General features: G+C 51.4%; 1 protein-coding gene across 1 annotated transcript in view; it reads left to right on the plus strand.

The window, feature by feature from the left end:
• The window catches only part of SLC43A1 (solute carrier family 43 member 1), a 318,420-nt gene that overhangs the window by 219,014 nt on the left and 85,007 nt on the right, over window positions 1-14,399 (plus strand). The window contains exon 8 of the mRNA XM_078674204.1: window positions 4,321-4,490. Coding sequence (XP_078530330.1) covers window positions 4,321-4,490 — 170 coding nt within the window. The remainder of the gene's footprint in view (window positions 1-4,320; window positions 4,491-14,399) is intronic.

Consider the following 14,399-nt stretch of genomic DNA (forward strand, 5'->3'; position numbering starts at 1 on the left):
AAGCAACCATTTAGAAAGGACAAGGACACAAGCCAATGACAAATGTGGGCGGAGAGTGGGCGGAGCTTCAAGTCCATCCCTGAATACAGCATGCCTCGCAGAGCAGCGCACGCGCTGCCCAGGCGAGCCCTAAAAATGAAACTCATCAGGCTGAGAAGGTTATTGGACTCTATCGTTCAGTCCATAAATTGCCGGCATTGGAGCGTATATTTTTTTAAAAAAAGGAAAGAAAGCATAAAGGGAGATGGAGCGATTGTAACGCATTCGGCTCTCTACTCCCAGTAAATCAGTCAAGCCATACCTGCCTGATGCTATCAAGGCCGTCCTGCTGGACATTGAATCGTCAGCTGACTGTGCGTACCGATGACAACACTTCTGTTCTTTTTGGGGTATTCTTGTGATAGGCTTGTGGTGAGGGAGGAGTCCATTGCACTACTGCTCCTGCAAAGCACTGGCTGGTCAATAATCCTTCAAGTATCACAAAATCAAAATCTAATTCACAAGGTTCCGAACGCGTATCCAGCAGTGGGTGAGGTTGACAGCGTACTCGCTTCAGATCTCTTGTGGCTCACATCGGCCTTCGTTCTAATATTTCTCCACACAAATCGGCACAAAATGTATTTAATAAAGGAACACACGTCGGATTATATAACTTTAAGTTGTTACTCCTCTATATTTACCTTGTGGAATTACATTTTGATCATGTTATTCTGGAAGGATTATTGACCAGCTGGGTGGGAATTATAACCGGCAGTAAGGTGTGTTGAAATCCTTATCCAGAATATTACAGCCCTGAAGAAGTCAAGGGCAAATCTCTAACGACGAAACACGTGTTGGCTGGACTATTTGTTGATTTTCTTGAATAAAGACAAAGAAAAGACCAGAAGAGACTTTACTTGCCTCCTTCTACTTACCTGCTTTTGATGAGCGTTCATTGAACACGGAAGCGTGTGCAGAGGACTTGACATTACCTACATTTAGGGACGCCCACTATTGTCTTGTATAGGTTTCTATCAGCCAACCAGAAGGGTCTAGCCACAGAGTCTTGCCCTGATTGGGTGATGGCAGCCAGAGTTGCAAAAGAGCCTGCTGTTCATGGCTGTCAGTCAGTTGTGATTGGCAGATGGTGGCCCAGTTGCCAGCAGCCCTGATTCTGCCCACAACGCATGGCCTGGACTAGGGTCGGTGGGCCGGGCATCTCACGCTGTTGGTGGATCACTGGACTTTTAGTAGGGGGAAGCAGATCCCTGAAAAGGCAGATTCATGCCAGGATTTGTTTCCACTTCCCACAAAATAAAAAAATACCCTCCCATCCCTTGAGTCCAATGTATGTAGAAAGGGAGGTTGGCTTCATTTAAGAATTAACTGCAGGTGGAAATGTTCACTCAATCAATGAGTAGATTTGTAGAGTGCTTCTTGTCACCCGTGAGGGTATCCAGGTGCAGGAAGTGTTTGTTGGGGAATATTTTTGCAGGGTTGAGGTGTTAGAAGTCTATATTGTAGAGTTTAATGTTTTTGCCTCAGGTATGTTTGCCATCTCTATGTATTCACAAGGGACCAGAATCCTATTGTGCCACATTGCATCAGTACACAACCCTTCCTCACGTAGACTCTTAAACAAACACCTGCTGATCTTGGCATTCGTCCTGGGTAAACTGAACCCTCAACCCAGGCGGGGCCGCCCCAACACCCGTCCGCCAACCACAGCACCCAGAGTCACTGTTCCCAAGGAAAAGAGATGGCACACTTCCCAGAGGCAGTTTAACTGGTGACTGTGCCACCACTCCCACCCCCTCAAGTGGACCAGTCCAGTCCCTGCTGCTGGACAGTGCCCGGAAACCATCGGCCGGCTGAGCCTTGCGATCCACCGCTGCCCTGCGCGGCACAAGGCTTTTTCCTGTTATTAATAATGTTGTCAATAGCCACAACGTCATAATCATTGCACCATGGGGTCACACTGGGAGAGTGCACCTGTTTTGTCCACCCCAGGGCATTATGGTACTACAGAAGGGGCCACAGATGCTTGGGCTACATGCGCACCAGCGCCATCTTAAGAAAACGTTCTCTTATTTGCATAGGGGCGTGGCATCCCCTGAGGGCAGTTCTCTCACTTGGGGAAAGGGGTCTCCATGGAGCCCCACGTATGCCTCTGTAGGCGGGTGCAGTGAGTGAAGAGGGGGTAGGAGTCGTGTCTGGGTGGTCTAGGAGTGCTTTCTGTGTGGGTGGTGTAGGAGCGCTGGCATGTGTGTGGGGGTCCACGGGGCTAGATGTGTGGCGTGTAGTAGCTGTGTCTGTGTGGGTGGTGTAAGAGCTTTGTAGGGGTGGTGTAGGAGTGCTGGTCTACGAGGTCTAGAGGTGTGGCAGTGTAGTTGCAGTGTCTGTGTGGGTACTGCAGGAGCTCTGTAGGGGTGGTGTAGGAGTGCTGGCCTGTGTGTTGTGGTATATGAGGGCTAGATGTGTGGCTTGTAGTAGCTGTGTCTGTGTGGGTGGTGTAGGAGCGCTGGCCTGTGTGTGGTGGTCTACGAGGCTTGATGTGTGGCTTGTAGTAGCTGTGTCTGTGTGGGTGGTGTAGGAGCTCTGTAGGGGTGGTGTAGGAGCACTGGCCTGTGTGTGATGGTCTACAAGGGCTAGATGTGTGGCGGTGTAGTAGCTGTGTCTCTGTGGGTGGTGTAAGAGCTCTGTAGGGGTGTGTCGGAGCCCTGGCATGTGTGTGGTGGTCTACGAGGTCTAGATGTGTGGCGGTGTAGTAGCTGTGTCTGTGTGGGTGGTGTAGGAGCGCTGGCCTGTGTGTGGCCGTCTACGAGGCTTGATGTGTGGCGGTGTAGTAGCTGTGTCTGTGTGGGTGGTGTAAGAGCTCTGTTGGGGTGGTGTAGGAGCGCTGCCTGTGGGGACGGTGTAGCAGCTCTGGCTGTGGGTGGTGGTAGTCTAGGAGTGCCGGCTGCGGTGAGGGTGTAGGAGCTCTTGCTGTGAAGAGAGGGTAGGAGCGGTGTCTGTCTGGGTGGTCTCGGAGTGCTTTCTGTGTGGGTGGTGTAGGAGCGCTGGCCTGTGTGTGGTGGTCTACGAGGGCTAGATGTGTGGCGGTGTAGTAGCTGTGTCTGTGTGGGTGGTGTAGGAGCTCTGTAGGGGTGGAGTAGGAGCGCTGTCCTGTACGTGGTTGTCTACGCTGTGCTAGATGTGTGGCCGTGTAGTAGCTGTGTGTGTGTGGGTGGTGTAAGAGCTCTGTAGGGGTGGTGTAGGAGCGCTGGCCTGTGTGTGGTGGTCTACGAGGCTTGATGCTTGATGTGTGGCGGTGTAATAGCTGTGTGTGTGTGGGTGGTGTAGGAGCTCTGTAGGAGCTCTGTAGGGGTGGTGTAGGAGCGCTGGCCTGTGTGTGGCCGTCTAGGAGGCTTGGTGTGTGGCAGTGTAGTAGCTGTGTCTGTGTGGGTGGTGTAGGAGCCCTGCCTTGTACGTGGTGGTCTACGAGGGCTAGATGTGTGGCGTGTAGTAGCTGTGTCTGTGTGTGTGGTGGTCTACGAGGTGCTAGATGTGTGGTGTAGTAGTAGCTGTGTCTGTGTGGGTGGTGTAGGAGCTTTGTAGGGGTTGGTGTAGGAGCGCTGGTCTGTGTGTGGTGGTCTACGAGGGCTAGATGTGTGGCGTGTAGTAGCTGTGTCTGTGTGTGTGGTGGTCTACGAGGTGCTAGATGTGTGGTGTAGTAGTAGCTGTGTCTGTGTGGGTGGTGTAGGAGCTTTGTAGGGGTTGGTGTAGGAGCGCTGGTCTGTGTGTGGTGGTCTACGAGGGCTAGATGTGTGGCGTGTAGTAGCTGTGTCTGTGTGTGTGGTGGTCTACGAGGTGCTAGATGTGTGACGGTGTAGTAGCTGTGTCTGTGTGGGTGGTATAGGAGCTCTGTAGGGGTTGGTGTAGGAGCGCTGGCCTGTGTGTGGTGGTCTACGAGGGCTAGATGTGTGGAGGTGTAGTAGCTGTGTCTGTGTGTGTGGTGGTCTATGAGGGCTCGATGTGTGGTGGTGTAGTAGCTGTGTCTGCGTGGGTGGTGTAAAAGCTCTGTCGGGGTGGTGTAGGAGCGATGGCCTGTGTGTTGTGGTCTACGAGGTGCTAGATGTGTGCCGTGTAGTAGCTGTGTCTGTGTGGGTGGTACATGAGCTCTGTGGGGGGGGGGGTGTAGGAGCGCTGGCCTGTGTGTGGCCTTCTACGAGGTGCTAGATGTGTGCTGGTATAGTAGCTATGTCTGTGTGGGTGGTATGGGAACCCTGGCTGTGGCTCACAATGTATATGTCCAGTTTGTATGGTTGACCTTTGCCCTTTCATTTGCCTTGGTCAATGCAGGAAGAAGATTAAGCTGAGTGGGCTGGCCCTGGATCACAAGGTGACCGGCGACAGGTTTTATACCCACGTCGCCACCGTGGGTCAAAGGCTGAGCCAGAAGGGGGAGCATGAGAAGAACGCGTTCTCCTCGACTGAAGAGATCCACGGAAAGGAGTCTGCGCCCCAAGAAAGTGAGTACCAACCCCCAGACTTGAACATGTGAGGGGAGAAGGAAAAGTGTCTACTGCAGGAGAGTAGGATCTGCTTCTTATAGTTACCCCCACTTTTTGCTGATGTTTCACTGTTTTCAACTTAGACCGACTGGGATCCGGCTATTCAGGGTCCCAGTCTATCTGCTTTCTCATGTAAATTGATTGCATGTACTTTAAGTACACCCCAAATTGGATTCTGGGGTACCCTTATCAGCCCCTTGTATATGGTATACCATGTACCCAGGGCATAGATACACCAGAGGCCTCCCAGGGGCTGAAGCATGTAATGACCTGAGAGGCCATTAAAAATGACACCACAAGTCTGCTACTGCAGCCTGTGTAAGGTGGTGCATGCACTTCTTACTTAGATATAGGTTCCTTATATATGTCCTAAATCACTACACATATAAACCTATCAGTCACCCCTATCGCAGGCCTTATCAATCCTGAAGGCAGGGTGCGGGGTTTTATGTGAGAGGGTGCACCTGCATCAGCAGAGCCCCTCTGCAGCTTTCGGAACCTATTTTCCGGGGTTTTCTGTGATGCAGCCAACCATATATATTTAAGTGCATTATAACCACGCTGTAAATGCTAACTTTAAAGCTGCTGCTTAGAAATATGTTGTTTTTGGTGTCAAACACCTTGGAATCATACCTCCCCGCCAGTTAAGTATGATTCCACCCTTCTAGAGGGACTTATGTGACGCACCGGTACACCCGGTACCAGCTTTCTTGACCTGGGCACACAAAATGGATGCTGCCAGCCACAGACACGAGTCAGCCCTCCTGCTGCTGAGCCAAGCTCGAGCAGGGGAAGGCTTGACATTAGGTTTCCTGTCACAGGGAGGTGTGGCCACCTCCCAGACAGGCTTTAGTGTATTGGGGCTGGGTGGGTGCACTCTAAGAGTGCCAGAAAGTCTGCACTGCGGGCACATTTGGGGTCCCCATGCATAGTCCACCTAAAACCGGTTGCAGCATCCATTTGCTTCTGCTCTGGCGCGAAACTAGACAAAGGACATGGGTGTAGCCACCGCTCTGTCCTGACCCTCCCATAGGAGGGTCCATAGAGTTAGTGCAACCCCTTCCCTGGGTATAAAGCAGGAAACCTGACTACAGGACTTTTGATTTTACCTGGACTAAACTCTGCAAGCAGAAACCAAGTACTCTGACGTTCTACTCTTCGCTGGACGACAGAAGAATCTCCCTAGGAGTATAGGAGTTACTCCCCTGCAGCAGCAGGCACCTAAACGCATCTGACCGGCTTGCATCTCCCGAGCTCCTGAGGACTCTGAAGATTTCTGCAACACAGGAGGTGGGTTTGCAAGCGGCCCTGAGGTCGATCTGCTCTCTCAGCAATCCTGAGACCAGTATCCCTTGTGGGGACCATGCAAGCAAACCCCTGTGCACCATGGTCTTTTGCAGCAGCATATGCTTTTTGGCGATCCCTGAGGCTGTGCTTTGGACTACATGTAGTCCCAACCCCAAGCAGTATTTCCACCGAAGATCTTTGGCCTCCACACCACGAGTCCTCTGTGGGCTGGTGCTTTGTGATTCCGCTCGAGGTCCCTTTGCCATCCCTAGTCCGTTGGCCTGTGGATCCTGGCGAGGGTCACTTTGATTTTCATTGGGCTTACCTCTTTGCTCCAGATGTGCCCTGACTCCCTATAGCTTGGAGAGTCTCCTGGACCTTGCTGGTCCTCATTGAAGCTGATTTCCTCTGACCGCATGGGTTGCCTTTGCCAAGGCTTGTTGGTGTTTAATTAGGACACTGACCCCTCAGCACTCGACATCCTTTGTGGGACAGCTCACTTCCGGACTTTGGTCATCGTCGACGTCTCCTGGTTCCCGTGGCTGCAGAGTCATGCATCCTATTTTCACACCTGAAGCACCCGACATTGGTGGGCATTCACCTATCGTGCCCCTGGTCACCCTGAAGTGACCCAGACTATGACCCCTCTGCTCTCAGGTTCTTCTGACCTCGGATCCAGGCTTAGATTCCACCGGACACTTTTCATCTTCCCGGCAGCAGCAATTTTTCGCATCATGCTATTGAAAACGACAAGGTTTCCGACACCACTTGACCCCTATGCACCCGGCTCTTCTGGGATAGGTAACACCGGTATCTCGGTACCCCCAAGGGTGCTGGCCCTAGAACCTTCTATGTTCCAAAGGGTTTGCCTGAAGTCCTCTCCGAAGGGTCCTTAAACTGTAAATTTCCAACTGCGACTTTCCCATAGAGTTGTACGGCGCACGCGTCTGTGTTCCCACACTGCACCCGTCCCCTGTGGGGCCCCTGTGTCACTCCTTGGGGTGGCTCCTTGGGGTTCCAGTGATTCTACAGGCTCTAGACCCTGTGTCCATTGAAGTCGTTGTTATACCATTTTTTTAGTACATAGTTCGGTCTCCCCCTGGAGCCCGCTGTGTATTGTACTATTTACTGTCGTTCTATTGATTACGTCTTGTGTGTTTTGTGCTCCAATCTCGTATAGAGATTAGTAGAGAGGGTTTTGTAATACATACAGATATTTTATATATCCCTTGTGTGGTTCTCCTTTCATTTGGTTACTCAGGAGGTTCTGATCTGGTAAAACAAGCTGCTTTACATTCCTTCAAGACTCAGATTGAAGGCTGCTCTCCACAGCTACCACTGGGATAGCTTTCAATAAAGGTCGTCTTTAACCTATCACCATGAGGGCTGTTTGGACTGGTGCAAGGCGCCCACTTTAACTAGTGGACAGCATATGCCAGGCCAACTTCTCACATCTACTAACCCCAGACTTGAACATGTGAGGGGAGAAAGTGAGTACAACCCCCAGACTGAAGGGGAATATTCCTGATCAAAAGCAATTCTGGAGTCTTTTTTCTCTTTCTATTTGTGTCGCACACATAGAAAGAGGAACAAAACGAGGAGAAATAAAGATATTTCTTCTTGTTACGCCTCACCTGGGGGGCGTATCTTATTAGCGCATACCCTGCTTTACCAGGTTTCGTTAATCTGGGAATGCGTCGAAAACCATGAGAGATACATGGGAACAGCCACGCAACGTCCATGCAACGCCTCCCTTGCGCAGAGTGACGTAACCCAGCGATCTGTGCTGCGTTACTCCATATTTTGAAGCTACGCAAAGTGGCTTTCAGTGGCTCCAAAAACATGACTTTCTGTTTGCGTCACTCTTAGACCACCTCGCATGATGCGAAAGCAACGCAAACCGGGTCATAAATACGGCATTAAGTGAGTGTCTCTTTCTCTGGCCTGTATGACGTCAAAAGTTACTGCTCTGCCTATAACACTTGATGCATGAGGGTAGAGCTTGGGTGTCAGACGAAGCCACAGGAAAGCTTGGCTCGTTAGGGACTGGGACTGGAGAGTCAAAGAGGCCCTCGAGCAGAGCCCGAGCCTGGCTCGAGCCTTCAGTGACGGCCCACCCGCTTGTCATATCTACGCTGCATGTACTCTGCAGCCCAAATCACACGCAGGACACTGGTAGGTGCAACCACAATTCTTTATTGTTCTTCTCCTTGCAGCTGGTTACACGCATCCGTCCCTGTCCTCGTCCTAGTCCAAAACTGTCCTCTTCCTGTCCCCTGACCGGATGTGGTGTCCGGTGACCTGGTCACCTCCCTCATGACCCACAGGGTCCTAGTGTCCTCGGTCTCTATTTGTCAGGTCACTACATCTCCCCCTTTGTTGCAAACAAGTGTTCATGATGCCATTCTCCTGCTCAGTGTCGTGGTGAGAAAAGGAAAGAGAGAGAGAGAGAGAGAGAGAGTCTGTCAGTCTCATCGACCCTTCTCCCCAGTCTCTGTTTCCTACGTTTTTCTACGTAGTCTCTTTGTCCCCTTGCATCCCTTCCTTGGTCGTCGTTTCCTGCCATCATCGTTGCTTCTGCCCTTTAGTTGTCCTCCATCTGCTCTCTTTCTGTCAGCCTCTCTTCGTGTTGATCGTTGTTCTCCGCCCTCCGTTTTGCTTCTTGCTCCTTTCTTTCTACGGCCGCCCTTTGTTGTGTTTGTTCCCTCACTCATTCTTTTTTGTTCTCTTCCTCTTTCTCTGGTCCCTACGTCTTCTCTTCGCTTGCTCTCAACATGTCTGTTGTCTTTTTCATATGTCATCGTTATAAGGCCCATCGTTTGGCAGTGCTGTTGCTCATCAGGCATGGTCCAGGGACATCGCGTTTTAGAACATGAATGTCCTCCTTGTTTATTTTGTCCTCGTACCTCAGTTCCTCTGTGAATTTTCCCAAGTTCGTTACCTCTTTCTTTGCCCCCCAGGTAAAGACTTTGACCTTGGACGCTCTCAGTGTCGGCTTTACTTCCATTTTCTCGTACTCTGATACACACATGACGTTGCACGTTGCACCACTGTCCAGTACAAAGTCTGCTTCATGCGCTCCTACTCTTATCTTTGCATTGTCTGTCTTTCCTTGGGTGCTTTTGTCTGCTGGCTCTGTGTGCACCTCCGACATGTGGTATAATCTTTCCACTTTCTCTTCTTCCTCTTCTTCGCTTGACCCTCGTGACAGACTTCTCCTTTCGTTGTCGACATACCTGACGTATATTGTTGTCGACTCCTGTTGTCTTCCTGTTCTTTCCTTGTCGCCTCTGACTTGTGCACCATGGCACATACTGGCGTATTGATTTCTTCCACCACATCTTCTGCACGTCTGGCCAAACGCTGGGCATGTGCCTCTGTGAGGAAATCCCATTCCGCACTTGTAGCATGTTCCTTCAGGTTGTCTCCTTTCCTTTTGTTCCCTCCAGTCATTCTTCCATCGGCCTGGGCGATCTCTATTTGTCGTGAAGTGTGCGTTTTCGATTTCAACGCTCTTCCCTCTTTCCATTTCCTTAGCATGTTCCGTTGCTCTCGCCTCTGCTCTCGCTAGTGACAGGATGTTCTCCAATGAGGTCGGTTCCTTGAGTATTCTCGCCCTGAATCCTGTGTCGCGACAGCCTTCTATGATCCTCAGCCTTATTGCTTGCTCGTTATCGAATTTGTCGAACTCACAATGTGTCACCAATTTTCTCAGCCTTGTCGCGAAGTCATCTAGTGTTTCGCCGGCTCGTTGACACGCAACGGTAAATGTATGTCGTTCGAAGTCAATGTTTCGTTGTGGGTCGAATTTAGCTGTTAGGCATTTCTTTAGTTGTTCATACGTTTTTGTTTCTTCGGTAGGTAGTGTCACCAGAAGTTCTTCGACGTCATCCCCTGCTAAGTTCAGCAGTAGCCTTCGTTTCTTTCCTTCTGCTACATCGGTATCTTCTACGTATCTTTCAAACCGTCTGATCCACTTCTCCCACCTTATTCCTGTCTGTGGCTCCGATAGGTTGAACGGTAGTGGGCTCCTGTATTGTGCGCTGGGCTTTGGATCTGCCATTCTTGCCTTCTTCCTTTTTTCTGCTCTTTCTTCTTTTGTTCACCTTTTTCCTTTTCTTCTTTTGTTCACTTTTTCTTTTTCTTCTTCTTTAGTTTTACTTTATTTTGACCTTTTTCTCTTTTCTTTTCTTCTTTTGATCACTTTTTTTTTCCTTTCCTTCTTTTGTTCACCTTTTTCCTTTTCTTCTTTTGATCACCTTTTTCCTTTTCTTCTTCTTTAGCTTTACTTTATTTTGACCTTTTCTACTTTCTTTTCTCTTGTGTCCCTTTTATTTTCTTTTTTCTTCTTCTTCCTCTGTTATTCTTCTTTGTTTTAGCCTTTTCTAGGCTTTCCTTGTCCTTTTCTTGTCTTTTTCTTCTTCTTTATTTCTTTGCCTGGCTTTGTAATGGCCGCTCTGTTGATTTCTATGGCCTTTCTTTCTATTGTCCTTTTCTTTAAGACGGCCGCTCTCTTCTCGCGAGATTTCGCGATCGAAATCTCGCTAGCCTGACTCAGAAATGGCGCTTCCCCGATCTCGCCTCTTATTGGCCCAGCCGCCTGATCCCAAAATGGCCGCCGAGACTCTCGCGAGAGCTCGCGCCTCGATTTCGAGACCTTAGCGCTTACCGCAGTTTGCCGGTTGCTCCTCAGAGGCGGTCGGGTGGGCTCCGATGTCGCTTTTTTCCTTCTTCTTCCTGCACATCCAGGGTGGGCACCTGGTTCTTCCTGATAGCGTCGCCTTTCCTCGTCGAGATGCACGTCGGCTCGTCTCTCACCCTTCGTCGCCAGTTGTCATATCTACGCTGCATGCACTCTGCAGCCCAAATCACACGCAGGACACTGGTAGGTGCAACCACAATTCTTTATTGTTCTTCTCCTTGCAGCTGGTTACACGCATCCGTCCCTGTCCTCGTCCTAGTCCAAAACTGTCCTCTTCCTGTCCCCTGACCGGATGTGGTGTCCGGTGACCTGGTCACCTCCCACATGACCCACAGGGTCCTAGTGTCCTCGGTCCCTATTTGTCAGGTCACTACACCACTGTTACCCAGGAGGCCTGGCTCCCAGGGCCCCTGCACAGCACTCACTCTGCAGGGGTAAACCTGAGTGGAGCATGGGGTGGGCGGAGTCACAACACAGAGCAGGCAGAGCAGGCAGAGGAGGCAGAGGAGGCTGGCAGGCTGGGGTACCAGTGTGGGCACTCCTGAGTGGAGCATGGGATGTGTGGGGCCTCAGCTGACACTACAGAGCAGGCAGAGGAGGCTGGCAGCCTGGGGCACCAGTGTGGGTACTCCTGAGTGGAGCATGGGGTGTGTGGGGCCTCAGCTGACACTACAGAGCAGGCACAGAGGAGGCTGGCAGCCTGGGGCACCAATGTGGGCACTCCTGGGTGGAGCATGGGGTGTGTGGGGCCTCAGCTGACACTACAGAGCAGGCAGAGGAGGCTGGCAGCCTGGGGCACCAGCGTGGGTACTCCTGAGTGGAGCATGGGGTGTGTGGGGTCACAGCTGGCACTACAGAGCAGGCATAGAGGAGGCTGGCAGGCTGGTGTACCAGTGTGGGCACTCCTGGGTGGAGCATGGGGTGTGTGGGGCCTCAGCTGACACTACAGAGCAGGCACAGAGGAGGCTGGCAGCCTGGGGCACCAATGTGGGCACTCCCGGGTGGAGCATGGGGTGTGTGGAGTCACAGCTGACACTACAGAGCAGGCACAGAGGAGGCTGGCAGGCTGGTGTACCAGTGTGGGTACTCCTGGGTGGAGCATGGGGTGTGTGGGGTCACAGCTGACACTACAGAGCAGGCACAGAGGAGGCTGGAAGGCTGGGGCAGCAATGTGGGCACTCCTGGGTGGAGCATGGGGTGTGTGGGGTCTCAGCTGACACTACAGAGCAGGCACAGAGGAGGCTGGAAGGCTGGGGCAGCAATGTGGGCACTCCTGGGTGGAGCATGGGGTGTGTGGGGTCTCAGCTGACACTACAGAGCAGGCACAGAGGAGGCTGGCAGGCTGGTGTACCAGTGTGGGCACTCCTGAGTGGAGCATGGGGTATGTGGGGTCACAGCTGACACTACAGAGCAGGCACAGAGGAGGCTGGAAGGCTGGGGCTGCAATGTGGGCACTCCTGGGTGGAGCATGGGGTGTGTAGGGTCACAGCACAGAGCAGGCAGAGGATGCTTGCAGCCTGGGCCACCAATGTGGGCACTCCTGAGCGGAGCATGGGGTGTGTGGGGTCACAGCTGACACCACAGAGCAGGCACACAGGAGGCTGGCAGCCTGGGGCAGCAATGTGGGCACTCCTGGGTGGAGCATGGGGTGTGTGGGGTCTCAGCTGACACTACAGAGCAGGCACAGAGGAGGCTGGCAGCCTAGGGCACCAGTGTGGGTACTCCTGAGTGGAGCATGGGGTGTGTGTGGTCTCAGCCGACACTACAGAGCAGGCAGAGGAGGCTGGCAGGCTGGGGCACCAGTGTGGGTACTCCTGGGTGCAGCATGGGGTGTGTGGGGTCACAGCACAGAGCAGGCACAGAGGAGGCTGGCAGCCTGGGGCACCAGTGTGGGTACTCCTGAGTGGAGCATGGGGTGTGTGGGGTCACAGCACAGAGCAGGCACAGAGGAGGCTGGCAGCCTAGGGCACCAGTGTGGGTACTCCTGAGTGGAGCATGGGGTGTGTGGGGCCTCAGCTGACACTACAGAGCAGGCAGAGGAGGCTGGCAGCCTGGGGCACCAGTGTGGGTACTCCTGAGTGGAGCATGGGGTGTGTGGGGTCACAGCTGACACCACAGAGCAGGCAGAGGAGGAGGTGTGGAGGCACAACTGACACAGAGCAGGCAGAGGAGGCTGGCAGGCTGGTGCAGCAGCCCCTGCAATGTCAAGGAATGTTGCATCACCCGAGGCCTGCCCCAGAGAGGCCTGGCTGCCTGGGCTCTGCTGACACCTGCTGGCGACAGGAGGGTACTGCACTGGTAACGAGAGGCGAGCCCATGGTCTGTGAATGAGGACGGCTTCTTTAAAAAAATAAATGTAATAAATGTAATCTTCATTCGATCCTGACACATTGATTCACATCAGTCAAACTCATCCAGAGAGCATCATCCTAACAGGAGGAGAAATCACTGTGAGTGCAGTTCCCAAGAATAGCATTTGACTCCCATTGGTTGATGGGAGCACTTGTGTCTACAGCGCTTAGACAGGAAAGTTAAAGCACTGCATAAAAGTTATTATGTTAGCATTTGAACAATATAACATAACATGAGTATTTGTAAAGCGCACGTTCACCCAGATGTATCTTGGCATTGAATAACAGATGTTTATTGCTACCCAACTCAATGGTACTCATTTTATCGACCTCAGAAGGATGAAAGGCTGAGCGGACCCGCCGGGATTTGAACCTATGACCATGAGGTCAAACACAGTGGAAGCATTAGTCCACTGAGCCACCAGACTGCCTATAAATGGTAAAGTCAGAGTGTATGCTTGAGAGGCGAGCTGCCCTTAACTACTCACATTGTGGTTCTTAACCTGAGGTCCGTGCACCCCTGGAGTTCCGCAGAACCTCCTCGGAGGGTCCGCGACTGCTTTAAATGAAATATTATTAATAGATTAATAACATGTAGATAAATTAGGAGGGAAAACATAAAACTGAAACTTTTAATATGTTCTGTAAATGCGAAGGAAATTTAAATTGGAGGCTAATTATTAAATTAGTGTCTTCAGATTGATTCATGAGAGCAGGTCACGTGCATCAAACGTAATATACTATGGACAATGAGAGACCTCAATTCAATTTAGAAAAGTTCCAACCTTCTATTAAAATTACAGTTAGACTTTTTTCATTCTTGTTTGCAAATTAAATAAAATATTTCATCATCCGTGTATTTGTGTTATCGATACATATTTCTGTATTTTGAAGTTCCGACATTAGCCAAGACCTCTTGATTTAGCCAAAAATATATACAGATAATATCCTGAGCTCTAGACCACTGTCAGTCATTGCTCTTCATCTATTGGTCTGTTTTAGTGCCATTCACAGTTTGGCTCCGCCCACCTCAGCATGCAGCATGAGGCAATGGTTCAGCCCCCTGCAGCCATTGGTTGCTTTTCCTTCTGAGTGACGGCACTCTGTTCAAGCAGCTGTTTGTGTTTCTTCCCCTGAACTGGGCTCCTCCGGGCATCAGTGGGCACCTCCGGGCATCAGTGGGCGCGGCGGGCACTGAAGGACAGATTTACTATTCTAACTCCAGTCCTAGAATATCCGGGGAAAGAGCAACAAATGTTCCGGGCGTTTGATTTCCAAGTCTAACTCCAATCCTGGAATATTTTTAGGTGACGTTATAAATTCCCCAGGTATGTTTAGGAAGTGATGTTGGTTGCAGTAAGTGCTGCCCTGAGGGTGCAGCTAGGAGTACCGTAAAGCACAGTGTTGTTGCGCACTCAGAAATGAGTCCCTCTGTGAATTCCGTCTCTGTCGGGCACAGGGGCCTGGACTGGTTTATTGTAAAAGCCCTCGTGAGCCCCCAGCCCACGGGGCATCGGGCGTCACAGC

This window comes from Lissotriton helveticus, chromosome 1_1, assembly GCF_964261635.1.
Source record: "Lissotriton helveticus chromosome 1_1, aLisHel1.1, whole genome shotgun sequence".
NCBI classification, from domain to species: domain Eukaryota; kingdom Metazoa; phylum Chordata; class Amphibia; order Caudata; family Salamandridae; genus Lissotriton; species Lissotriton helveticus.